This window comes from Vanacampus margaritifer, chromosome 15 (genome assembly GCF_051991255.1).
Source record: "Vanacampus margaritifer isolate UIUO_Vmar chromosome 15, RoL_Vmar_1.0, whole genome shotgun sequence".
Classification (NCBI taxonomy): domain Eukaryota; kingdom Metazoa; phylum Chordata; class Actinopteri; order Syngnathiformes; family Syngnathidae; genus Vanacampus; species Vanacampus margaritifer.
In genome coordinates, this window is record NC_135446.1 from 9,211,177 (window position 1) to 9,237,172 (window position 25,996).

General features: G+C 43.8%; 5 protein-coding genes and 1 long non-coding RNA gene across 15 annotated transcripts; 2 read left to right on the forward strand and 4 right to left on the reverse strand.

The window, feature by feature from the left end:
• Positions 1 to 103: 103 nt before the first annotated feature.
• On the reverse strand, positions 104 to 5,932 carry khnyn (KH and NYN domain containing). 7 transcript variants are annotated; one of them, XM_077543363.1, is made up of 10 exons: positions 5,624 to 5,931; positions 5,344 to 5,414; positions 4,468 to 4,714; positions 4,262 to 4,396; positions 2,874 to 4,114; positions 2,463 to 2,593; positions 2,286 to 2,382; positions 2,104 to 2,211; positions 1,367 to 1,468; positions 104 to 1,294 (listed from the first exon to the last, which is right to left on the reverse strand). In XM_077543363.1, exons 3-10 carry the CDS (start codon positions 4,663 to 4,665, stop codon positions 961 to 963), a joined length of 2,346 nt encoding a protein of 781 aa, XP_077399489.1. In that variant the 5' UTR covers positions 4,666 to 4,714; positions 5,344 to 5,414; positions 5,624 to 5,931; the 3' UTR covers positions 104 to 960. The 7 variants fall into 7 exon arrangements, 6 of the variants coding, with proteins under 6 accessions (XP_077399489.1, XP_077399487.1, XP_077399492.1 ...); XM_077543361.1 differs by having other exon boundaries at positions 4,468 to 5,026; XM_077543366.1 differs by adding an exon at positions 4,920 to 5,026 and having other exon boundaries at positions 5,344 to 5,931.
• Positions 5,933 to 6,144: 212 nt separating this feature from the next.
• LOC144035344 (uncharacterized) lies at positions 6,145 to 7,839 on the reverse strand. 2 transcript variants are annotated; one of them, XR_013288421.1, is made up of 3 exons: positions 7,747 to 7,838; positions 7,121 to 7,159; positions 6,145 to 7,018 (listed from the first exon to the last, which is right to left on the reverse strand). It is a non-coding gene; the product is annotated as an uncharacterized LOC144035344 (long non-coding RNA). The 2 variants fall into 2 exon arrangements; XR_013288420.1 differs by having other exon boundaries at positions 6,145 to 7,159; positions 7,747 to 7,839.
• Positions 7,840 to 9,235: 1,396 nt separating this feature from the next.
• Positions 9,236 to 12,640, reverse strand: LOC144035711 (cerebellin-1). Of its 2 annotated transcripts, none has more exons than XM_077545655.1 (4): positions 12,531 to 12,640; positions 11,330 to 11,751; positions 11,140 to 11,259; positions 9,236 to 11,076 (listed from the first exon to the last, which is right to left on the reverse strand). In XM_077545655.1, exons 2-4 carry the CDS (start codon positions 11,618 to 11,620, stop codon positions 10,879 to 10,881), a joined length of 609 nt encoding a protein of 202 aa, XP_077401781.1. In that variant the 5' UTR covers positions 11,621 to 11,751; positions 12,531 to 12,640; the 3' UTR covers positions 9,236 to 10,878. The 2 variants fall into 2 exon arrangements, with proteins under 2 accessions (XP_077401781.1, XP_077401782.1); XM_077545656.1 differs by having other exon boundaries at positions 11,330 to 11,788; positions 12,531 to 12,617.
• A 1,008-nt stretch (positions 12,641 to 13,648) lies between these two features.
• On the forward strand, positions 13,649 to 18,109 carry LOC144034586 (E3 ubiquitin-protein ligase TRIM39-like). Its single transcript, XM_077543453.1, has 8 exons — positions 13,649 to 13,751; positions 14,762 to 15,345; positions 15,905 to 16,000; positions 16,074 to 16,307; positions 16,379 to 16,526; positions 17,166 to 17,192; positions 17,262 to 17,437; positions 17,519 to 18,109. Exons 2-8 carry the CDS (start codon positions 14,764 to 14,766, stop codon positions 17,930 to 17,932), a joined length of 1,677 nt encoding a protein of 558 aa, XP_077399579.1. The 5' UTR covers positions 13,649 to 13,751; positions 14,762 to 14,763; the 3' UTR covers positions 17,933 to 18,109.
• Positions 18,110 to 18,924: 815 nt separating this feature from the next.
• On the forward strand, positions 18,925 to 21,366 carry vbp1 (von Hippel-Lindau binding protein 1). The gene is made up of 6 exons (XM_077543455.1): positions 18,925 to 19,093; positions 19,919 to 20,043; positions 20,122 to 20,188; positions 20,255 to 20,353; positions 20,426 to 20,564; positions 20,799 to 21,366. The coding sequence occupies exons 1-6, from the start codon at positions 19,016 to 19,018 to the stop codon at positions 20,873 to 20,875; spliced, it is 585 nt and encodes a 194-aa protein (XP_077399581.1). The 5' UTR covers positions 18,925 to 19,015; the 3' UTR covers positions 20,876 to 21,366.
• Positions 21,367 to 21,421: 55 nt separating this feature from the next.
• LOC144034589 (ras-related protein Rab-39B) lies at positions 21,422 to 25,938 on the reverse strand. Of its 2 annotated transcripts, none has more exons than XM_077543456.1 (4): positions 25,584 to 25,938; positions 24,044 to 24,304; positions 23,232 to 23,412; positions 21,422 to 22,257 (listed from the first exon to the last, which is right to left on the reverse strand). In XM_077543456.1, the coding sequence occupies exons 1-4, from the start codon at positions 25,739 to 25,741 to the stop codon at positions 22,012 to 22,014; spliced, it is 846 nt and encodes a 281-aa protein (XP_077399582.1). In that variant the 5' UTR covers positions 25,742 to 25,938; the 3' UTR covers positions 21,422 to 22,011. The 2 variants fall into 2 exon arrangements, with proteins under 2 accessions (XP_077399582.1, XP_077399583.1); XM_077543457.1 differs by having other exon boundaries at positions 25,580 to 25,728.
• Positions 25,939 to 25,996: the final 58 nt, after the last annotated feature.

Sequence of the window (25,996 nt, forward strand, 5' to 3'; positions counted from 1 at the left end):
AGTGCTTTCAGTTACGAGCCATCGCTTGATCGATGTTTTGAGATAGGAGCTCGAATTTAAGAGAAAGGTTCAAGAGGAGACAAAAGGATAGCGACAATTTGGATGCGCTTTCAGACGTTTATTAAACGTGACAAACAACATCAATACAAATGAATGCACTCCCAAAGAGCATGGAGCAGAGACTATCACTGAACTCACAGTGTGGTAAATGTCAATTTGACTGACTGACTGCACTTACGCCAAAATAACAGCCAGAAATAAACTCGTATGTCAAGGTGTCATTGTAACCGCAACATAACTAGTCTTTCGGTAAGTTTGTTTGGGAGGAGTGAAAAAAAAAGCCTTTGTCTCATTTATTGTTTCATTTGTGGCCTGGCCTCTTGTGCCTGCACAGCCAAAACAAGCCATTCCACAAGCTCAGCAAACATGCAATGCTAAAAGATGCTTTGTGCTTGGTGGGCCTGCACCGTAAACCAGCTCGCTCACTATTATATGACATATACAAAAAATTTCTGAGGATGCTTCAAAGTACAAAAGCTGCCGAACCGGTCGACAGTGTCAAAACAAAAAGGACATTTCATGCACGTCAGTAAAATGCAACATTCACACCTTGTGGGAACGATGTTGATAAGAAAATATTGATTTCTATTAAAAAACAGTTTTCAGAGATAGGGTTATAATTAATTCTCTGCCAGCCATTAAAAAAGCGGTTAAGATCATTCGCCTGCCACTGTGGGATCCCCCCAACATTGTCCATACACACAGCTGTGTTGTCCTGCTGTGTCCTACTGTAAAGGATGAGTCAAATGCAGAGGTCAAATTTCATGCACATGAGAAATGAATATGATTCATTTTCTTCTGATAAATATAAAAATGCTATCAGAGCGCCCTCGTGTGGACACGATGGTGAACAGCAGATTAAAAAAAGTATCTGAATTTGATAAAACTGTGAAGCTTCTACTACTCCAAAAGAAGAGCCGAGAGCACATTGAGGTCGTTCTCTGTCGGGTTGCTCTGCAGAATCAGCATCACCATGTTGTCCTGCCCAGGAAACACCTGACAAAGACGTTCTCTCAGCCTCGCCGTGTCCTCCACCGTTCTGCTGGCAAAAACTGGCTCAGGGCCTTGGTGGTCTCTGGACTTGGGGTGCTGGTGTCTTGCTACCTGGCTCCCATCACCTGCTCCATTCAGAGCGCCACCCAGTGTTTGGTCAGGGGAATTGTGGACTGGGTTTTGTGAGCACAGAGGATGGAGTGAATGGGAATTTGTGGCTACACCAGCCGGGTCAGGTGTCCTGGAAGGGAATTGATGGTCAGAAAAAAAATTACATTTATTTTAGAATGACATGACTTACTGTACATCCCACCTGCATTCTGAACGGAGGAAGTCGTCCAAATGAGGGCCCCCTCTTCCCAGTGGGTCATCGGGAATCATGAAATGATCGCCAACAAACGTGTACTGAAGCAGTCTGCGGAGGACACGACTGTCTTAGGCTATTTTTGCATCATAAGTTCATCAAAACAGCAGTTCTTGACATTTTCACACAAAGTACCACCTTAGAGCTGCTCTGTAACAATTTGGCCAAATCTATTTTTACAATAAATAGCCTTTTTGTTTGACCATTTATAACAAACATTTATGAAATAGTATATTAACGCCTTAGCTGTTCTTAAAGGGAACTCCTGCAAGCCTCTGGCTAATAGTTTTCAGACTGGATTTGGGTTCGAATTTTCTTGCGGATGTGACGTCATGTGCAAAGAGGTTAATAAAACTGCTGGGACATATGGGAGTGCAGCTGGTGGTATGCATGGTGAGCTGAGACCAAAATATCAATTATACGTAAATAAATATTCAAAAGCAAACCATTTTTTTATATTAATGAAACGTCAAAGTTGAGTAAATGAACTGCAATTCAGGCAGCGCCACTAGAGGGAGCTCGCCTATCACTACACTTGATGATGTATGGGGTTCCATGGACAAAAACAGCAAGTACGAACAACTCTGATGCGGGAGTCTTATGTCCTCATTTGTTTCAGTGGCCAGTATTTCCACTAACGACAAAAAAACGACAACCAAATTTTGGCTTTGTTTGGAGTGTTTTACCTCTTTTTGATGATATCCCTCCACACGGTCGATTCATCCAAAAGGTCCCTCAGATTATCGTTGGTCACAATCACACCGTCTGTCTTTTGTGCAAGTTGCAGCATTAGTCTGCAATAATGATCTGATATTATTGGAAAGCAGTATATTGTGCAGAAAATATGACATCTTGTTATGGGTACTACCTGTCATCGTACGAGCTGATCCTTGTGCCCAGGACCTCCCTAGAGGGTGTGAAGGAGAGCAGGCCCAGCTTCTGCAGCTCGCCTAGATAGTGCTGCTCTGTGGAGGTCAAAAACAAAAAAAACGGCTAACTAAAAAAAGCCATTTAGGGTCACGCGGACAATGAAAGGAACAGCGACCTCTGATGCGTGGGTCACTCTTCTGCCGCCACTGGGGCAGCAGGGCACTGATATGCCGATGACCTCGTTCCCAAAAATGATGAACAGCCAAAGCAATGCCTCGACACGAGAAGAAGTGGCCCAGCCCATGACTGTAGGGGAGAAAATAGGGAGATTTTTTTCTAAGAGAGTAAATGGATTTAAAGTAACCAAGAATTTGCCAAACTAAAGCATGGGAAGTTTGGGAACCTAAATATAGTTGGATATAGTTTACATTATCCTGACTAAAACAAGCAAATGTTATACAAGTACCAGGCTATGATTAAGAAGCTTGAAGAACGACAGCTTATATCTCGAAAAATCATAAATTGAGTAAATCGTTAAAAAAAAAAGCCAATGTAGTTCCAAATTCCCTACGATACTTAGTCCTACCTCATGGCCACGTTGCTCCCGTCAATGATGACAGTCCTCAGCTTGGGGTTGCCCGGTTGGTCTGTTAGCTGGAGTTCAAAGGGCGTCTGCAGACCCTCCAGGAAGCGCTGCTTGCCCGTCACCACCACTGATTGAATGCTTGGCGTATTGCGGCGTTCCCTGGATCTGGTGGGAGAACGCTGAGCTTGGAGCGCTCCCTTTTGGGGCTTTGGGCGCGGTGAGGGATACGTCGATCCGGGCCCGGGTGGTCCTTTGACAAGATGGGGACGAGGAGGTGCTAGGGCTTCATTCATGCTGAAGAAATCCGGATATGCAGCAGATGTTTCTGAATCATTTCCTTTTCTCTCACCAGGCTTTGCCATTCCAGCTTCCTCACTCTCCTTCTCCATCCCAGCGTTGGCCTCCTTTTGCAGCTCCAGGAGCAGCAGATGGGTAGATCCATCCGGCGACATGCTGCAAGCCTTTGCCACCTTGTGCTCTGTGTAGCCACAGCTCACGGCAGCTTTCTTCAGCACTCCCAAAACAAAGTCGTCCTCCTCCTTGGATTGTGCGCCCCCCACAACGCCAAGCTCACCTGGCATGCCTCCTCCTCCCGCTGTCTCGTCATCCATCTCACAAGGCGGGTTCTTCTCACTCCGGTGTTCTCTGTCACTGTAGTCCTGTTCTTGTTGAACCAAGTCCAGTATCTGAGAGGCCTCTTTGGGTCCTGTTCGGCCGAGAACCCGTTTCACCACCTCCTCCGTGAACCCCATGGCCGTGAAGAATTTCAGCAAAAGCCAGAAATCCTTGTTTGCCGCTGACATATTTCGCAACTCGTTTTCATCCTGGCTGGCCGATGTTGCCACCTGTTCCGGTTGCAAATCTTCTCCCGCCTGCGGAGCATCTGTTTGTTCTTCCTCAGTGGCACCGGGCACACTCAAAGTCATCCCAGGCAAACCTACTTCTGCTTGTTCTAGCCTCATGTTAGACACAAATCCTGACTCTTTCACCAAGTCCAGCAGGGCTTCCTTCACAGATCGCGGCAAAAGGAGGAGTTCCAGGATGTGGCGGTCCTCCCATTTCTCCACCAGAGTTTTAAAGGCCCGACCTGAATTACACAACTCACCCGAACCTCGTTCTTCAGCGTCCGAGCAGCCAGACTGCCCTCCCTTATATCTCTCCAAAAGGTCCGCGATGAGGGAATAGGCTCGCACAACCGGCTCAGTGAGACCAGATATAAGCAGCAAGTCCGGAGAACTCGCCTGGTTTGATGTAGAGCAACAAAAAGATCATCCATAATGTAGGAGCGTGAACAGAATCGAGGCATAAAACCTTGCTTGAGGTTAAGGTGAATAAGTAGTCCAAAATGAATTACTGAGGTCAGCTCCTGATGAAGTTCCAAGACTCACCACAATGTGTGCTGACGTGCTCTTGATCATGCAGTCCATGAAGAACCCTTTGGCACCGCAGAAGATGCAGTTGAGGACGGCGGGGTAGGACATCTCCTGCTGCTGCTCCTGGTTCACAAGCCCTCTCACAAACATCTAAAAGAATGACACACTCGCTCATTATTTGCACCGCAACCCAATTGGGCTGAGGCCTGGGGGTATCGAACCTTCGCCGCTTTTACATCACCATCTGACCCTCGTAGTCGCAGCCACATCTGCCCGTTGGTGCCCTGCGGCACGTTGCCGGTACCAATGGTGAACGACACCCGGAATATCCTCTCCACGGTGTCCTGCTGGGAGCTCAGAGCCCCACGCAGTGCCTCGGGGCACACAAACTCATCTCCCACAATGCCTTGTCGGTCCATCTCTTGTTTTTACAACAATGGTGTCAGCATGCTGGGGAACGTCCCTTTCCTACAATGTACATTTAATTGGGATGAAGTAGCTAATTAGCTAACAGAACTCTCAGAAAGTCAACTGTGAATGCACTTTCCTGTTCGCCCAAATCAATCAGACCCGTTTGAAATTCCGTTCTTGGTCGTACGCATTCAAAAGAAACAGGAGTTTGAGGGTAACAAAACAAATAAAGCATTGCTATGATAAATGAGTATGAACCCACCTGTCGAAGCTCAATGAAATCAAATTACATATATCCACCCATATTCTCTGTAGCCTATGCGTCTACTCCTGACGGGTGTGCTGGTTTTCTCAGCTGACCACCCTGGGCTGCAAGGTTACCAACAGAATCAATTAAAAAGTAATAATATATTAATAAAAGAATAATATCCACCTCTTGAATCTATTCTGTTTCAACAATGTAAACAAAGAAAGGTCAAGACAATTTATTGTGGCTGAATGTTCCTTAATTTATTGTATTTTATAAAATTCGCTGTTTTGGTGCAAGTGATACTTTCGGGCAATATCTGAATATGCGCATTCCTATTTTACACCGATTTAACGTTCATGCTAACTAAAAATAATAATCAGAAATGACGCTACTATTTCTCAGTACCGTACTTGGGGAAAAAAATAAGTACACTTACTCAAGTCTACTTTTATTCCATTGCTTCGACTGCTACTCCAGTGGGCACCCAAATTCGCCTGCAACTCCGTGCTAAAATTGATATGGTGGATAAATAAATGGATTTCTTCAATGTAAAAACAAACAAGTTTACGCTGACGTAACAACAGTGGGAAATGAGTTTATGCCACTTCTGGGTAACGTCGAAAGCCGCACGGCATGTGACTCGTAGGCCTACGCCTCCAAAAGAAAAAAGGGAAAAAAAGAACGGATTGTCAATAAAAGGTGTGTAGACTTCCTACCCAGAGTTGCTCTTTTATTCTCCCTGCTTTCCGAGTGGCTCCAATTCCTAAACTTCCGCAATCACACATAACAACAAAACGCAGCACAACACAAAGCACACCGTCCGCCAAGCCCCACCAACCAAGACAGTGGCGAAAGTGAAAGTAGTCGCAGAGGGCAGCTGCGTCACGCTAATAAATAAGACAAATACATTCGTCTAGTCTCTACTATAGCACACAAACGTCTCACACATACACACACACCTACAATACACTCAAAGCGGTAGTTAACATGAGTTGGAAATAGCTCTCGAGCAGTTTGAATTGTTTCCCAACAAGGGAGGGGAATTCCGGTGACGTCACAAACCAAGACGGTGTTTTTGTTATTTTTATTTAATAAATTGTGCGCTGAACAAGACTGTTTTTGACTTGCATCTTCCTCGGTTTCAAATATGACACGTTGTAAACAAAAGTGTTGCGATGCCTCTCACTTGATGTCAGGTTCAGATGTAGACATTTATCAAATAAAGAGAGAAGAAGCATCTGGTTCCAAATTTATTACTCATGAGGAAGAGAAAACTGCAGCCTTAGTTTGATCGGTACAGAGTCTCTTGGTTCATCATTCAAATAGTCCCCTTATATGTATTAATCGGGGCATCTGATTACATGACAGAAAGAGAAAAACAAATCTTATCTCACTTCACACTCTCTAAGTGCGGCATGCAAGTCCAGGGGCCCTGGCGTTCACGTTCTTCTTATCAGTTGTCCTCACTCGGCAGCTGAGTCGTCCACTTGCAACTTCACCAAATACAATAACACTCCTTTGCAATACATAACAATCCTAAACAGAAATTACCACACTATTATGTTGACTTCTTCTATACTTACACTTCAATGTATTTATGTTATCACTGCAATGTGTTTCCCAAGAGGCAATTCACTTCAACACGGCAAATGTATAATAATCCTCCAAAATAATTCTTACACTTGATTAGGCTTAAATGTTGTGAGCCACTATCAAATGCTTCAACTTTTTTAGAGCATAGTCCAGAGCCCATAAAGGAATGCTTTGATAAGTGGAACAACTCCACATTTCCTCCCCAGTTTTACGAGGATGGTTCGAATAATTGGTGAAGACGCTCTCCCCTATGCCTGGATGGTTTCTCCATTTGGGGAGCTTGGTCAACAAGTGAGTGTGTTGATGGTGTTGCTTAGGGGAGTTTGTGAAACGACATTGCTGCGTACCAATCTGTTATCAGCTCGTATTGAGGCAAAACGGCTCCTCAAGGCCACCCCTCCCATTGAATGAGACGGGGGACTGGATATCAGAACAATACAGGCAGACGATAGTTGATTCCTCAAACCACTCTTCAATTGCTTCTATTCAACCATTGCGGAGTGCCATGACCTGGAAGACTGAGAATTTATACAGCCAACGATTCAAATACTTTTGTTGCTATGGTACATTCGGTCTAATAATAATAATAATAATATTATAGGCTACAGTATTATACTTACTTTCCACTGCAGTCTGCAGTAGTTTACATGCTGTTGGTTCTGTACAGTACAAATGAAGCAGAAGTACAAAGTTATATTTAAAAAAAAAAAAAAAAAAAAATGGCTGGAGCTCTTCTCTATAATCTGACTTCTGCTTTCTTCCACTTGTTGCAGCATAGCAAAGTGCAGCGCTGGAAAGTTTGGTTGAAAAAGAGCACCGCCATACGATTGAGCTCAACTAAATTTAAAATGTTTGTTCCAGTCAAAGTTATTACTGTATATAGTTAATGACCCCCCCCCCCCCCCAAAAAAAAAAAAAAAAAACTAAAATTGAAAAACGTGTTTCAATGAAATAAAATAAAATTGACAATTGTTAAAAAATAATAATAAATGAATCAATCAAACTAACTGAAACTGCATCTTAGATTTATAAAACTAAGTAAAACTAACTGTAATTATAATATAGTACTTTAGTACACAATATTTAGTTACTTTTTTTTTTTATCTTACACCCGACAAAAACTCCATATGTTAAAAAAGTAAAGCAAATACTTAAACTAATAAAAACGGAATTAAAAGGAAGCATTTTTGAACAAATTAAAACTAACAAAACCCCTCATATTTACTCTAAAAACTACCTTACTAACCTTCATTCCCCCCCTTTCCAGGGCAAACCAGACAATGTTATCTGCAAACATCATAGTCCATGGAAATTCTTGTCTATCCTCGTTTGTCATCCTGTCCATAACCATAGCAAACAAGAAGGGGCTTAGAGTTGATTCCTGATGTAGTCCCGCCTCCACTTTGAACTCCTTGAACATACTTCTCTGCCACTCCAGACTTCCTCATACATATATATATATATATATATATATATATATATATATATATATATATAAGCAAATACTGCATCTGTGGTACTCTTTTTTTGGCATGAAACCATACTGTAGCTCACAAATGTTCACCTCTGCCCTCAGTCTAGCTTCAACTACTTTTTCCTATAGCTTCATTGTGTGGCTAATTAGCTTTATTCCTCTGTAGTTGCCACAACTCTGCACGTCTCCCTTGTTCTTAAAAATGGGCACTAGCACACTTCTCCATTCCTCAGGCATCTTCTCACTATCTAAGATCCTTTTGAACAACCCAGTCAGAAATTCTACAACACTCTTCCTTTTTCAGCTTCCACCATTTCGTCCTCTGCTCTGCCTTTGCCGTCTTTGTCTTCCTCACCACCAGAGTCATCTTACACACTACCATCCTATGCTGTCTGGTTATTTACTCTAAAAATGAATTAAACATAATATAGCTGAATAAAAAATGTAAAAAAGCCCCCCCCCACACACACAAAAAAACTGTCATGACAAATCCAAAACTATCATAACCCAGGTTCCAGAAAATGACAGCAGTCAGGCATTCCCTGTCCTGTGCTTGGGAAAATGGAGTCCAGAAAATCGCTCCTTTATTGGCATCACCGGATGTTTAAAAGGGAATTCATTGCACATCACATTTGGATGAGAGTCAGATCAGCTCCACCAGGGGTCCCAAAAACAGCCAGAAAACAAAGTGAGGCTCTTTGCAACATCATTAGCTTGTTTTGTCATAGCAAGTTTCTTTCTCTTCCTTTTTTCTTTTTAGCGCCTGCTGTCAAATGGAAACTGTTTCTATTTTAGGGAAAGCCTAAAGATAAAGAAACAAAATGTCAAAAATATACTGTGAAGTGTCTATGTATTTTATTGAACGTTAGCCTACATTTGGCAATGAAATGTCACATTGCTTAGCAGCATAGACACGTGCGAACACGGGCCTCCGCTGAGGCTAACAGCTTATGGTGGTCCAGAGTGAACCCAGCAGGCTTCTGGCGCCGGACCCTTTTGCTTTGCCGCTGATCCTCCATCTGCCACCGGATGCTCTGTGAAGTGTCACCGTGTGGACTACAAACAAACTCACATGCTTGCATCAGTTGCATGCGTCCGTGTTTGTACATCAATGCGGGTAAGTTAACGACAGTTACATTTAATAAAAGGTTTTAATGAGCATCTACCTTCGCTCAGGACACATTTGTTAGACTGCGCAGCCATCTGTCTGGCTCGGTGGTGGAGGTCACACATGTGTAACTAAAACACAAGGGAGGCAAGGTGCTTTTGACCAGCAAAACTTTATCTGTCTGATGCATTAGATGTTCACCAGTTGGCATGAGAACAAACAGTACATTCACTGTGTGTATACAATGTGTATATTGAAAGTGAGAGCGATGGAAAGACATCAATAATGCAGTACAGCTCGCTATTTTGAATGCACCAGTAAGCTAAATCAACAGAAATTTCTGCTAGTATCTTGAGCTAGATGACAAACTTGAGATAGGCTAGGTCAAGGGTCAGCAACCTTTACTGTCAAAAGTCATTTTAGGCCAAAGAATTAACAAAAAAATCTGTCTGGAGCCGCAGAATATTTGAGCATTGTGATGAACAAAAATGTGTTAGTGTTATTGTTAGTTACAGTTAGGTGTAGTTAGTCGAATGTAGTGAGGGCCCAAGATCTAATTACAGCTGTACCATAACACCCAAAAAATGGATCATCCAACACTTTGGATTTTTGTAAATATTTTACTTTTTTACATTTCTGTCAAATTTCTGATATTTTTTGGGCAGTTCTATGGACATACAGTATTATGGTCATTTTCTGCCTCTCTTCTTCCTTTTTGGGCATTTCATGACTATTTGTTGACATTGTTTCCGCCTTTTTGCTATCAATTTTCTGACATTGGTAAATTTCAGCTTTTCTTCTTTTGTTTTTATAGTTACTTTTGAAACATTTCTGCCTTAAAAAAAATCTGACTTTTTGGGGCAATTTAGTATATATTTTTATAATTTTTGGACATTCTATAGTTACATTTTATATTCTGCCTTTTAAAAAAATATTAAATTCTCCGACATTTTTGGCAATTTCATGGACATTTTATGGTAATTTTCTGCTTTTCCTCATTTTATGGTCACGTTTTGGACATTTTTAGGTAATTTAAAAAAAGTTTTTCATCTAACTTTTGCCTCTGTTTTTCTGACAACTTACAGATTTGGATGTGGATTTAAAAAATGTATTGATTTTTTTTTTAATATCTAAATCATTAATTCACTTAAAGAAAATTTTAGCGGATAAAAATAAATATGTAAAAAAATTATTAATTTCTACTCTTTTTTTTTTTAGAGAGAGATCACAGGGAGCCATTTTAGAAGGACTAAAGATTTTGCCGGCCCGTTGTTTTGTCGCAATTTTACGCAGGGCCAATGTTTACTGTATGTCAATCACACAGGTCACTATTCATATGATAAACCAAGTAAAAAGACATTTAACCGTTAAATTCCTTCCTATTTACTTTATATTGCCACAACACCGGGACCGAACCAAAACACTGGGATAGTGGCGAGTGCATTGTTTTGTTGAGCCCTATGAGCAAAATTGTACTGTCCCGGTTTTTAATTTTGAAAATCTGGTCACCCTAAGATAAACTGATCAGAAAGCAAAAGATGAAAATACTCATGCATTTGAGAAAATACCAAGCCTCATGGTGCAAGCAAGCACGGACAGTAGGTTACAATCACGAATTAGCCATAAAAGTGCAGAGGAAATGGAAAATATAGTCAGGATTATTTGGGTGCATGTGACATATACAGTAGCTGACTATTTGTACAGTCTTTCAAATCCTCATCAACCGACCCTGCTTAACGAGATTCTTAGCAATGACAAAGCCTTGGTCTCTCCACAAACCTTCACCTCGCTGCAGCCTACAAGGGGAAGACCAGAAATCCAGAGAAAGTGGAGTATTTCCACCCTCCCATCAGGTTGCCCCTCTCCAGTTTGAGATACGCCTTGTCCCCCCTTTCCATTATTACCAGGCCAGCGTTAGTGGCAGCTTCCCTGGTCACATCCTGGTCGCCCGCAAAGGCTGAGATCACCGGCCATCCGTTGAGAACCAAACTCACCTTAAAGAAAAAAAGTCAAATTAGGGAGGGTTGGGGACAAGGTACAAAGAATGAAGAACACACCTGTATAGTTTGCCTGTTGTAAACTTTGACCACATGAAAGCTGAAACTGTAGACTCCCTTTCTTGGAGCCACAAAGAGACTCCTGGCAGGATCAAAATGGCTACCGACATTCACCAAAACCTGCGATTAAAGTAGAGACCCGTTCATTCCTCCACTGCTCTACTGCCCGCCACGACAAAGTCCGACCCACCTGGTCAAAATAGATGGTCATGGTGTGGTTGCTCATCTCTGAGGGTTCGTGGTTGGTGTTGCGGATGGCCGAGAACGCCACCCTGCCCGTTCCCGACCTCACCGACATTCCCAGGGCATTTCCCGATGGCTCGGCGGAGGGCGTAGAGTCGCACACCACCAGACATTTACCCTCCAACACGATTGGCTCCGTGTCATTCTGGCAGCGGACCCCCAGTGGCGCCCAGCGGGTGACCAGAAGCAGCCCGGCAAAGAAGACAAGGCGGGGCCAAGGAGGCTGAAACGGCGTCATTCTCAGGACTTGGCGGGATCTTCACAGGTGTTGATGGTGCTCTGCTGCGGGGTCACGGGGCATGATGCGGATCCTCAAGGAACAGCTCTGCCAAGACTGGGTGCAGCTCTCATCGCAGCGGGCAGGAAGCCCTTTTTTCGGGACACAGGTAGAGTACGATGGGAAAGTCTTAAGTGGATATATATCGCAGCTGAGTAGGCCTTTTCTATATATAATCTTTTTGACTACATATCTAAGTCAGAAACATCAAAACAGTATGTAAACATCCACAATATAGAAACTGGTGGCAGGAGACTTTTGAAAAAGACATGGCAAAGGATCACTTGAGAGTTTAAAAAAAGGCGGCATCTCTTCCTTTTAACCCTGGAGAACCCAAGAACCCTTTTCTTCTTTGGAAAATTATGAATTATACATTAAATGACTGCTATAAGTTCACTGAACACCAAAATATATGTTTTTTCAATTTTAACCCTTTTTTTTTAAAACTAGCTCAGAGTTGCTAATTTATCAAAATATATATATAAAACATTACTCCTAGGCATTCTGCAACATGATATGAAATAGATTAACAAAAAAAAAAACAATTTTACCATCTGATGGTTTGCTGAGAAGATGGTTTTGTTTGGATTGATTTCCAGCTCAACAAAAAAGCATGTTGCCAGCCATCTTGTCACCACCACTCTGGCTCGTGGAAGTGCAATATTCATCCACTAGATGGCCCCATGCAGGGGTCAGAAGTGGCACTCTGGACTTTTGAAGTTAAATTTGTAAAAAAAATAAAATAAAATAAAAGGTCTTTGTTATTTGAGTAGCAGAATTTATAGGGGCCAAATTTGACCCCGTGGGTTCTCCAGGGTTTTAATAAACAACTGACAAACTACATGCAGGAATAAAGAAAAGGAAAACTTACCTTTCCGTGTGCAGTCAGACAACTTGTCCTCTCCAGCTTTGCCTCTGCTATTTCTTCCCGCTCATTCCCGGCCAAATTTTCTCTTCTCTGTCTCTCCCCTCCATGTTGGCCCCCACCAGCCCTCACCCCACCACCACTCCCACCTGCTTCCCTTCCTGCCTCCTCAGCCTCAATTGGCTAAGAGGACAACAGCGCACTCCAAGCAAAATGATCCTTTCTGGCTTACGATAGCGGATATTTTCTCCTCCAGGCTGTGCATGAAGTCATCAAAACAAACATATACTATTTTAGTCCATTGTGCAATATGGCATCTTTGATTTGTCACCAACACAGTCTTATCTATCATTCACACATCCTTTGGTTAATTATTATTTTTTTGTCCATATCATTTAAGATGTCTTGGTGTCATTATCTCATTCTTATTTACTAAAAAGTGACTGAAACCTCACTGTAATTGATTAAGTGGCCAAATTAAAATGGGAGTTTAAGACAAAAAGGCTATAAATAAAAATCCCAAATTGTCTTTTAATAGCTCACAGTAAAGAAATGGCAGCATATCGTATTTGTGGAAATGCGAACGCTGTCCTTGCCACTACATTCCCTTAAACCGATGCCAGACTTGACTCTGAGTGCGCCTGATCCAATCTCAGTCCATCCGTCCATCCACATCCCAATTGCAGGGTCTCGCGAGGCACGTCCCATTTTAGACACCCTTCTATCTATCTATCCATCTATCTATCTATCTATCTATCTATCTATCTATCTATCTATCTATCTATCTATCTATCTATCTATCCATCTATCTATCTATCCATCTATCCATCTATCCATCTATCCATCTATTCATCTATCTATCTATCTATCTATCTATCTATCTATCTATCTATCTATCTATCTATCTATCTATCTATCTATCTATCTATTTATCTATTTATCTATCTATCTATCTATCTATAAAAACAGATGATCATTTGGGTTTTCTAATAGCAGATGCACCAAAAAAAAGTCATGACTGTCAAGTTTCTCTACATGTCACATGATTGGAAAGTGGAACCATGTGACAAGAGGAAACAATACTCGGTGCTATGCAGTGCAACAACATTCCTCTCTGTCTTAGTGCTCAGGTGAGTCATAGGCCAAACGCATGAACCATTGGACCCTGATCGGCCGTGATTCTTCCAAGTGTCGCACCACCGAGGACAGACGTGTGCACATTTTACAGTAAGTGAAAACGGATATCTATTGCACTTTGACAACTACGCACTTTGTTGTTTCTTTCTGCTGTTCAAATATGTTATTGGCACTCCTTCAATGAGTCTTACTGGATCTAAACACAAAGAAAAGTGTTTGTGTATTACAGAGGCCAAAAACATTTATTTTTTTAAGTAATTAGACTACAGTATAATGCCATCATGGCACACATACAACAGAAATGCAGCCAGGGTGATGAGTCCAAACAATATTAGAATGAGCTTTGTAATTGGTAGTAGTAGGTTTCAGTTATTCCTGCAGCAATTTATTCAAATCCTTGTTTCGAATCATAAGAGTCATACAGGCGTGTCAAGTGTTGAGAGAACAAAAGGGAGTGCACGTAACCGTTTAAGGTGGAGTGTACAAACGACTTTGAAAGGAAAGTCAACCCAATAAAGTTCTTCACAATATGTTCCATGCAACACCACTAGTCTAAATATGGTATTCTAAATAATATTCCATTTGTGAAAGATGAGTTAAGTAGCAAAATTGAACCCCTTTTATCCATCTCAGGGATATTTTGTTTCTTTGTTTATTTTGCCCTTTGCTGTCGACTGAAAATGACATCATAGTTACTCAGGGCGGCTCATCTGTTTTCTGAAGCTGAGCTGTGATTAGTTGTTACTTGAGCCATATTTGTCGATTAGGAGTTGAGTAGCAAAATCGACCTGTGTTCATCCATATCAGGGAGCGGCCATTTTGCCACTCAGTTAAAATGGCATCACAGTCAGGCAATGACCAATCACAGCGCTCAAATTAATCAATTTTCATCATTTCGTCATTTCATCATCACGAAATGGCCGCCCCCTTAGATGGATAAAAACAGGTGGATTTTGCTTCTTAGTTCATATTCCACAAACGCAATACTAATCAGAATGCCGTGTTTAGACTAGTGGGGGCTATTTATTATTGTCAATAAAATTTTGAGGTTAACTTCTCTTTAAATAGAAATAACATGACTTCTCTTGGCTGTGCCACAGAAATGACCGCCCCGTGCAACAGCCAAGCTCAAAAGCAGTTGGAGTGCCCCTTGTGCGAGCAGGTGCTGAACGACCCCGTAACCACGCCCTGCGGACACAACTTCTGCCAGGCTTGCCTGCAGCGCCGGTGGGGCGACAGCGAGGATTGCAGCTGCCCCGCCTGCGACAAGGCCTTCGCCACACGGCCCGAAATAAGCGTCAATGCCGCCTTCAAGGAACTGGCCGACACCTTCAAGAGGATGACGCTCGGCCCATCCTCCTCGCTCCCGCCCCAAGACGGCGAGGTGCCGTGCGACGTGTGCGCCGCCGCCTCTCTGCAGGTGCGCGCCGTCAAGTCCTGCCTGGTGTGCCTCACTTCATACTGCCACGCCCACCTGGAGGCCCACCGCAGCGTGACCACCTTGATGGCGCACAGGTTGATGGCGCCAGCCGCCGACCTGCGGGAGCGTCTATGTGGACAGCACAACCAGCTCCTGGAACTGTTCTGTTGGGACGAGCAGCAGTGCGTGTGTCGCTTCTGTACCGAGAGTCAGCACAAAGGTCATCACGTCGTTCCTATTGATGAGGAGAGTGCGGAGCGGAAGGTAGTGCCATCCTTTGGTTGCCTCACAAATTTGGGGAAAGAAAGTAGAGAAATAATTTCTGGATCTTTTGCTGCAAAGTGGGAAGTCGGACTTTTCCGACTTCAAACCAGGAAGTCTGTACAGTAATGCCCCCTTGAATTAAAAAATCCCATTTGCGAAGTCGGGGGGGAAAAAAGTTCACCGACCGACTACAAAGTGACTCGAGTATAAAATGAGATAGCTTTCTTCATTCATATTTTTTTTTCCCCTTCATTCATAAATATTCGACATAACTTCACATAACACAACTTATGTGACAGTAGGCCGCTATCTCCCTGCATGAAATTATACGGTGACGTGCTGAACTTTATGGAATGCTTAGATAAATACAATAAATTAAGCAAAATTACGAGAAAGCAAGTTTGCTGGAGGTCAATACACGTTTTGAGGACCAAAATAAAAAACAATTTCTCACTATCCGCCATTTTGGTTGGTTGACCATAATCGAATGCAGCATTAGTGACTGTTTGTTATTGTTTTGCAATATTTTTGTCCCTCAACTCAAACCAATCCGTTTCAGGTCCAAATGAAGACGACGCAGGCCGACTTTGAGCAAAAGATCCAGGAGCGACAAAACAAAGTGGAGGAAATCCAAAACGCTCTAAAACTCAGCAATGTGCGTCCTTAATCATCTCTGCTGAAAATTTCACATTTGTCACTGAGACGTCAACCATGTCCTCCTTAACCAGATAAGTGCAGCAAATGAAAAGACAAAGAACAAGCACCTCTTCGCCCGCCTGATAAGTTTGGCCGAGGAAAGACGAGAGGCGGTCGACGCCGAGGTTGAGCAGAGTCAGAGGGCATCCGAGCAGAGGGCCGATGGGCTGGTGGGCGAATTGTGTCGAGAAATTGCCGAACTCCAGTCGAAGAACGCGGAGTTGGCGAAGCTGATGGACACGGACGACCATCTGCACCTCCTCCAGGTGGGCATGAGGTGTCAAGATTTTGTTGCAAGTCACATGCAGCGTGGCCTCTGACCTCTCTGTGTTTACAGAGATTTCCTTCTCTGACGTTGCCGCCCCTGACTAGAGAGTGGGCGGAGATCAGCTTGCACCCTGAGCACTGTGTGGGGACGTCAAGAAGGGCGCTGTCTCAAATGATCGCCGCACTCAGGAGTGAGCTGGAGGTCCTGAAGACCGACGGTGAGTTTCAACAATCAGATTTAAAGGGGAAGTCAACCGAAAAACATTCTGATTAATATTACATTTGTGGAATATGAGTTGTGAAGCAAAATCCAGACGTTTTTATCCAATCTTAGGGGGTGGCCATTTTGCCATTTGCTGTCAACTGAAGATGACATCACAGTTGCTCAGGGCTCAAGCAACGACCAATCACAGCTCACCTGTTTTCTGAAGCTCAGCTATGATTGGTTGTTACCTGAGACCTGAGCAACAGTGATGGGGCGGCCATTTTGCCACTTGCTGTCGACTGAAGATGACATTACAGTTGCTCAGGCTCAGGCAACGACCAATCACAGCTCAGTTCACCTGTTTTCTGAAGTTGAGCTGTGATTGGTTGTTACCTGAGACCTGAGCAACTGTGATGTCATTTTCACTCGACAGCAAATGGCAAAATGGCCGCCATCTGATATTGATAAAAATTGCTGGATTTTGCCTCTTAACTCATATTCCACTAACGCAATATGAACCAAAATACCGCATTTAGACTAGTGGGGCTGCATACATATTATTGTCAAGAAAATGTTTGGGGGGTGTTGACTTCCCCTTTAAACATCTCATGAGCTGAGGTCATCATTGTCGTCATCTTTTTCACGCCCTCAGAACTGAAGAGCATGCAGAGTTACGCAGGTAACGCCTTCATCACTGTTCTTGTCTTGGTCCACGATTGTTCAGATTAACAGTTTCTGCTTCCAACAGTGGATGTGGAGCTGGACCCAGACACCGCCCATCCCAACATTAGTCTGTTGGACAACGGCAAGCGGGTGGGCCGCGCCGAGCAGACGCGAGTTGTTCCCGACAACCCTCAGCGCTTCGACCCGGTCATCTGTGTTTTGGCCAAGAGAGGCTACTTGTCCGGCAGGTTCTATTTCCAGGTCACTATCTCTGTTGAGTCACATCAACACAAGCGCAGCCAAACTTTTTGTTATCTTTCTTAAAATGTTCTCTCCCATTAGGTGGAAGTGGGGACCAAGACTTTTTGGGACGTGGGCGTGGTTAAAGAGTCGGTAAACAGGAAGGGCCTGATCACCTCCAAGCCTGAGAACGGCTTCTGGACGATGCGTCTGAGGGGTGGCGACGAGTACCGCGCTCTGGACTCACCATCGATCCTTCTCACCTTCAACGTCAAGCCACGGACGGTGGGCGTGTTCACAGATTATGAGGGCGGGACGGTGTCATTCTTTGACGTGGATGCCAGGTCTAACATCTATACTTTCACTGGGTGCGTGTTCTCTGAGAGGGTTTTCCCGTTTTTTAGCCCCGGAGTTAGTGATGACGGGAGGAACTCTGCGCCGCTGATCATATCGAATGCAAACCAGCAAACACTGGCTCCTTCACCACAAACTGATGAGGCACTTAGTAGCAAATAGTAGTCATTGTGTGTCTTTTTATGTCATTGTCTGTCTAACTAAATACGTGAAGAACCTCAATAATAACAAATATATTGTAACAACTATGACGTTGTAAAGAAATACTCAAATCCCACCACACCATTAACACAGCACATTTCGTCAATTTTTAACTCAATAAAAATGTGTAAAAGTGAAGTGACTAAGTTGACTTATTATTTCAGACAAGCAATATATACTTTTTTGTGTGTAATGTAACTTGCTCCAAGAGACTACAAGTTAAAAAAAAAAATAAAAAAATCACACTTAACTGTCAATACATATGACCAGTGTTGAATCCTTCAAGAAAAATATTGTAATGTAGTAAAAGCATTCTATTTAAGGCAACTGTGAGCAGGATTTTGTGCCATCCAGTGGTAAATTAATAGAATGCAATGATTTTGAAGCACATTCACTATGGTGTCTCAGAGAAACCACAATTTGCAAGCCTACCACCAATTAATACCATTTGGAGTGAGCGAGCAAGTGAGCAGAAGAACACCAAGCAACTAGCTGGATTGGCTAACAAGAGTGGCTAGCTGAAGAAGCTACCAAAAGATAGCAAGAGCAAAGCAGAGGGCGACAAGCGGCGGGAGCCTGAATTACGGGACTCGGCGAGGACCAACTGCCGTGGTCTACCCGCTGGGTCCGACACAAACTGCAAGCGCCACCAAAGGCTAATGAAGACATTTAACATTTTCTATTCATATTTTTACTGTTTATGAATTTACTTATAGTATATAGATGCCATATAACTGTGATAATGTTTGTGTGAAATATATTGGACATATTAACTGTATTGTAATGAATAACACTTTTTACTCCCTTCCAGCCCATGATATTAAATTTCATATGGGTTTTAAAAATGAATTATTTACTTCACCACAAGATGGCACTAAATCCTACACACATAATGGTGCTATTTTTCAATTTATTTTTGGAGGCGTGCAGTTGCTCGTAGTAGCTCCTAGAGGGAGCCATCCTCACCACGCCTCTAGTGACATACCAACGGAAAGAAAGAACGGAGGAAGGAAGGAAGGGAGGAAGAAAGAGCCTCACCCCACGATGGCGGCCACCATAAACAGCAATGCCGTGCAGGCACCCAAGAAAAAGCATCTTGGTATACCCGAAGCGGTGTTCGTGGTACGTGAACGCCGGGCCGTCTCGCATGTGTCACGTGCGGAGTTTGTTTGTGGAGGGCCGTCTCGGTGCTCGGAGGAAGCGTTTTGTGAGCGTCATGCTAACGCAAAGCTAACGCGCTAACATGCAACAAAAAGTGTGTGCAAGACGACCACTTCCATTTATGGGCTTGAAACTTTGGAGTTGTTATAGCTTCGCTATGCGACCTGGCGTCTGCTTCTGTCGTTGTTCTCGATGTTATCTGACATCCTGAAAGCTACGGTTAAATTCAGATCTGGGGGTGAGCATCTTTCTTCCGTCAAGGACCCATTTAAAGTCATAATAATACTCATTGCAAGCCCTTAAGGCGAAATGCAGCTATAAATGTGATGCACACCACACAGAGAACCGGATGCTAGGATATGTGCCTTGCTCATGGGCACATCCTAGAAAGTAAGATGTCCCTCCAACAACAGTTGGTGTTCAGTAAACTGGGGGCTGGGGGGTAATCACTGATGCATAAGTGTATTTATGGTCACGTTTATTTCAAGAAATTGAAGTTGTAGTACCTGATATCCATTTTTATTTGCCAATTATAATTTGTAATATGTCCGTGTAATTGTGTGACAATTTTGGACATAGTCTGAGTTGTCTGGTTTTGCGATTTAATGATATCAAGGAGCTTCTTGAAAGACCTTTTCATTAAATAAATAAAATACATTATATTAAAATAGCCTCTTAATTTCTTAATACAGTTGAATTTAGAATACCCTAAATTTAAATTTATGAAAAATTCTTCAATTTATAATAAAATAATTTGTTTGTACTTTACTGTGTTTGATTTGGCAGGAGGATGTTGACTCATTCATGAAGCTGCCTGGCAATGAGAAGGCAGACTCTGCACTGAGGAAGCTGGATGAGCAATACCAAAAGTACAAATACATGGAAGTCAACCTGTCGCAGAAGAAGCTCAGGTAATTGGAGAGAGGCGCCGAGCGAGCTGGGCTTCGTTTCTTCCTCCCTGACATAATCAACCCTCTTTTGGCTTTCAGGTTGAGAAACCAGATCCCTCAGATCAGACAGACGCTAGAAATCCTGCGGCACATGCAAAAGAAGAAGGTTTGTTTGACACCCCCCCTCACCACCCCCACCGTGTTGGTTTTGTAACTTTGTTCTTGTCACCAGGACACCACAGAGCCCATGGAGACGCACTTCATGTTGGCCGACAATGTTTACTGCAAGGCCTCGGTACCGCCCACTGAACAAGTGTGCCTATGGCTCGGAGTAAGTCAACTCAATGTCAATGCGGAAAACCCCCAAAAAAGACATTTAGTGCCGACCCGCACCACTTCACAGGCAAACGTTATGTTGGAGTACGGCATCGACGACGCTCAGGCCCTGCTGGAGAAGAACCTGTGCATCGCATCTCGGAATTTGGATACGCTGGAGGATGACCTAGATTTCCTGCGAGACCAGTTCACCACCACTGAAGTCAGTATCCTTCCTCCTAGACCTGTCAGCAACGCGTGCGTGCGTGTGTGTGTGTGTGTGTGTGTGTGTGTGTGTGTGTGTGTGTGTGTGTGTGTGTGTGTGTGTGTGCGTGTGTGTGTGTGTGTGTGTGTGTGTGTGTGCGTGTGTGTGTGTGTGTGTGTGTGTGTGTGTGCGCGTGTGTGCGCGCTTGTTGTTTGTCATGTATTGTACCTGTTGACCCTTGACTCACTCACCTGAGACATGGCACGGGTCTACAACTGGGATGTGAAGAGGAGGAGCAGAGAGAGCCTCCTAAAATCAGGAGACAAGTCTTAATCCAGATTAGACGAACCCCCCACCACCGCCAATGATTTTCTCTTTAATCAATATGCGAGACGGATCGAGGGCCAAGTTTACGTTCAGGTCCAAATGAACAAATGAGACTGTTTCAGTTGATTCGTGTGGGAAACACAGATGCCGAATCATGCATGGAGAATCTCATCATGAGCTTCTTCTGCTCTTTCGCCACTTTTTTTTTGTGCTTCTTCTTTGGACTTTATTTATTTGTCTGTCCTTAAAACACAAAGAACAGCAGACAAAAGTAAAGTTTGTCATGTGGAATATTTCAGCGCATGACGCGTTACTACCCAAAGTAAAAAATGGGGCGGGTTTGAGGATGGGGGGACGGAACACTCGATGCAGAATGTATTCACCACATTTCTCATATCCGAATACAAGGCAAGCAGAAGTGTGTGTGTGCGTGGAAGAGATACTGTGTGGGAAAATGGGAAAACAATGTCAGCAGTTCAAATAAAAGATTTTCAACATGCCTGTGTTAGTCCTTGTGTTCCAGTAGGCTATAAAATCACAAGAATTACACGCTTCATGTCCACTGGTTTATTTCAGAGACTATATGAACTGCCAAACCACACCTTGGATTGACTTATTTTCAGGACAGAGGACACATTCTAGCAGTGATAGCAACCTCCACCTTTCTGGTTCACTTTAAGGGGGATGATGTGACAGCCAGGTGACTCGCGGCTAAGCTAACCACACGGCGCAGGGGAAGGACTTCATTTGTGACAAATGAATAGGGATGCACCGAAAATGGGGTTGAACACCGACTGCATGCCATCTGTTTCTACACTTCAGTTCGTCTTTATGCACGGAGCGGCTTTGCAAGTCCTGTGTGAGGCTCTGCCGACTCCTGGCAAGCTTCAAATGTGGCTCCGCTCAAAGGAGTCCTTCCAGAAGTGAACGCTAGCAGTCACCAGTGGATCAAGTTTGTGTGCGTCATGATGGAATTGCATATTGGAGGAGACCCACGTCAATTGTGGAAGCCTGGACAAGCACGTGTACTGTTATTAGTATTTAGGATGTCGTTTTCCAACAGCGATCCAAAACTGTTCAGTTGTCCTTCCGCCGACTTGCCCAAGAGACGTGCGCCGCCGGCCGGCCCCCCGCGACGCACATCAGCAGAGGCAGTGGCGGTCGCTCTTGGTCACCTCCTCGGAGGAGTGAACCACGTTGGGGACGAAGCCGCTCTTGACGCCCTCCCAGCCTTCCTGGATGCTGATGTCTCCGGAGCGCACCAGGGCGAAGATGTCTTTGGTCAGCTCGGTGAAAGCGCGCTCCACGTTGATGGCGTCGCGCGCCGACGTCTCGATGTAGCGCATGCCGTACACGCCCGCCAGCCGCTCGGCCTCCTGGCGGCTCACCTGCAAGATTTGGGGAGGATATGTCAACAAACTCCAGTGCTGGGAAAAGATTTTCCAGATGTCTGCACTTGATGTGAGGATTTATTTTAATGCTTTTTTTACTGGTACTTCCTACATTTAAAAACATCTGTACTTTCTTTTTACTTTGTCAGCCACTTTTAGTTTGTAGCTAAATCGCGTCCAGTGATTTCTTGCAGGCAGGGAATGTGCTTAATGATAAATAATCAAAATGGGTATTAAAGGAGAAGTCAACCATAAACATTTCTTGGCAATATGTTGTATGAATATGAGTTAAGCAGCAAAATCCAGCCGTTTTTATCCATCTCAGGGGGCGGCCATTTTGCCACGTGCTGTCAACTTAATATGACATCACTGTTGCTCAGGGCTCAAGCAACGACCAATCACAACTCACCTGTTATCTGAAGCCTAGCTGTGATTAGTTGTTCCCTGAGACCTGAGCAACTGTGATGTCATTTTCACTCAACAGCATGTGGCAAAATGGCCGCCCTCTAGATGAATTAAAAACAGCTGGATTTTGCTGCTTAACTCATATTCCACTAATGCAATATTGACCAAAATACCATATTTAGACTAGCGGGGCTGCATAGAACATATTATTGCCAACAATTTTAGGGAGAGTTGACTTCCCCTTTTAAATAGTGCCCTTCTAAAAAAAAAAAAAGTACAGATTATTGGTCACATTTATGGTGAGAAAGTTTTAAAGTGATTTATTTTTGTTAGTTTTTAACTCATTCACTGGCAGCCCAGTTAAAATGGAACTTTTAAGTCTATGTATAACCATCAATGGCAATGAATGAGTTAAGACACAAAAAGCTAGCATTTGAACAAGGGTGTGGAGACTTTCCAAAGCACCGTTAACAGAGGTTGTGAGTTGTTTTGCCAGTTGCACACTAATTTAGCCACACTACTTCCCCATTGTTACGGCGGGCGGGTCGGTGAGTGCCGGCACGCACCTGACGCTGGGCCTCCAGGTCACATTTGTGGCCCACCAGCAGGAAGACGATGCTGTGCGGCTGCACGTGACTGCGGGCCTCCTCCAGCCACTCGTGCACGTTCTGGAAGGAGCGGCGGTTGGTGATGTCGAACAGGAGCAGCCCTCCCACCGAGTTGCGGTAGTACGCCCGAGTTATGGACCTGCGGGCGAGAATATTTCTTGTACGGAAGTGTTCCGGAGCTCAAGGCACGTTTTCACATTAGAAGACATCCATGCTATCTGTTAGATACTGTATATAGATGAACGTATCCATTGTGTGTTAGCATTAAGCAAGCTGGGGCATTCCTAAGGCATAGTTTGGTTGTTTGAAAAATCCAATGTGTAATTTTTAGGAAAGCTTTCCTTTGATACATTTCGGCTAAACTGCCTTGGATTGATACATCATGTTACCATGAACACTAAATATTGTTTCCATGCTTGATTTGTTTTTTCTTGTGTCTACAATTGCACCAGGAGTGTCCTGAAAGGTGTCTACAAATAAAAAGAGTGCTAATAGAAGCATTTATATTCATGTACATAGCCACAACTTCCATTTGTTGACATTCACTGTTTGTGTCATTTTAATAAGAGCACGTTGTCCTACATGAGCAAACATTTGAGGTGGTAATTCTAGTTTTCACACCTCCAGGCACTTCTTTGCCTGGCGTTATGTACACATTTCCTCATGTCACTCGGCCCTGACTTTTCTTCCGTATCAATCATCAGTGGACACCTGTTGCGTTTTGTTTTTTTTAAACGTCAGCCCATCTGAATTCAAGGACAATCACGCACCTGAAACGCTCTTGGCCCGCGGTGTCCCAAATCTGCAGCTTGATCCGCTTTCCTGGCTCGATCTCCACCAGCCGCGAGAAGAAGTCCACGCCCACCGTGGGGTCCGACACCTGAGCGAAGCGGCCCTCGGTGAAGCGACGGATCAAACACGATTTGCCCACCGTGGAGTCGCCGATCACGATGAGACGGAACTGATACAGCCAGATGGCCTCCATGACTCGCCTCTGCTTGGCTGTCGCCTGACCGGTTTTGTCTTCTTGTCTGCGGAGGCGGGAACGTTTCGGAACACGAGCGAGAGAGGGAGAGAGAGAACAGCTGGAATGAGTCAAATCCTCAGCTCAGGTTGACATTTTCATGTGTCAATATACAGTGATGCCTTGAAATACGAGTCATTCGTTCCACAACCACGCTTGTAGCACTCATATATCAAATATCTAACCCCATTAAAATGTGTGGAGATATTTTTAACAAAAATAGCACTGTAATATTGTACTTGTATATAAAAATATACAGAAATCGCATAATTTAATAAAAAGTAAAGAAATACACACTTTTTTTTGTTGGCTTCAGTTATTGGACATTGTGCTCTTCCTTTCGGTGCGCACACATTGACCACTTGGTGGCAGTATAATAGACATACAGTACTCATATATTATAAATACTCCCCAGTGTACCACTGCCCCAAAACGGCCCTACAAGGTTGGAAGCATTTTGTCCAACATTGTCTTGCCAAAATTCGATTTGCTGAAGATGTGTGCAATATCTCAATATGCGTGTCAGTAACTGCCGGTGCTAGTGTGCTATTGGGGCCGCAACAGGTCAACTCAATCACCGGAAAAAATTGAAAAATCCACTCTTGTGATTTTCACTCCAAGGAGTTTTTAGTGTTTTAATACTTTTTGGATGACTGGCGCCCCCCTTGCCCCACCTCCTTTTCACGTGAATGCGTGACCTTCCCAAACATGGGATTCCACGCTCAGGAATTTGACTTGGACCTGAGTGTGCGTGTGTATGTAAAACACGATGGCTTCAACTCGACTGAAGAATGCTAAAGAGATTGGAGGATATGGCTTGATACTAGTCATTCTACTAGCACGCTCTGTCCTCACTAGTAAGACATTGAGCACAGTAGTAGACTAGAAACTAATGTTTCTTTCCCACTTCCAACGGTATGACATTTCTGCACACAAAACCGTTTGCAAGGTGTGCACATATGACAACTAATGCACCGTTTTGCATCACTAGTAACCTTTTGTTGTGTACCAATATGCTAGTGAAAGGAAGCAGAGTGAAAAAACTCTACTAGCGAGACAATCATCCTACTAGTTTGCTGAATTGTCATACGTGAGTGTGCATGGGCAGTTAAGTGCACTGGCGGGATAGTGAACACATGCTCAAGTGGTTTTCCAGGGGGATGCCCTTGGAAAATAGTGCACCTGTGTCTTGCCAACCTCCCACTGCAGAGATGGCCATTCCACATACTTTGTCTCACCAACTTTGACAGAATGCACAAAATGTTGTTAAAATGAAACGGACCTACTTTGAGCTTCTGCACTTCAAGACCTGCGAGCCGGCCCACGCTCCATGAGCGAACCGCTGGAGGCTACGAAAGAGGCGGTCGTGTAGGCCCAGAAGTTCCGGGCTGGACTGGTGGCCTGCTCGCTGTCCCTGTTGCTGCAAAAGACACGACAGGCGCATATAAACGTCGAGGTTCACTTGGCGGCCGCACGGCAAACCCGCACAGTCATCCGCGTGTCATGCGTCCACGGGCCGGAGAAATGGCAGCGATAGCAGCATCATAACGCCTGACTCATCCCGCATCAGTACCACTACCGTAAAGAACCGTCGTGAGGCGCAACGCGGAAGTCAGATACGTCCAAACAAAACAAACAAACAAAAATAATTATTATTTTTTTTAATTGCGGAATACACCACAAAAAACTCGAATCTACT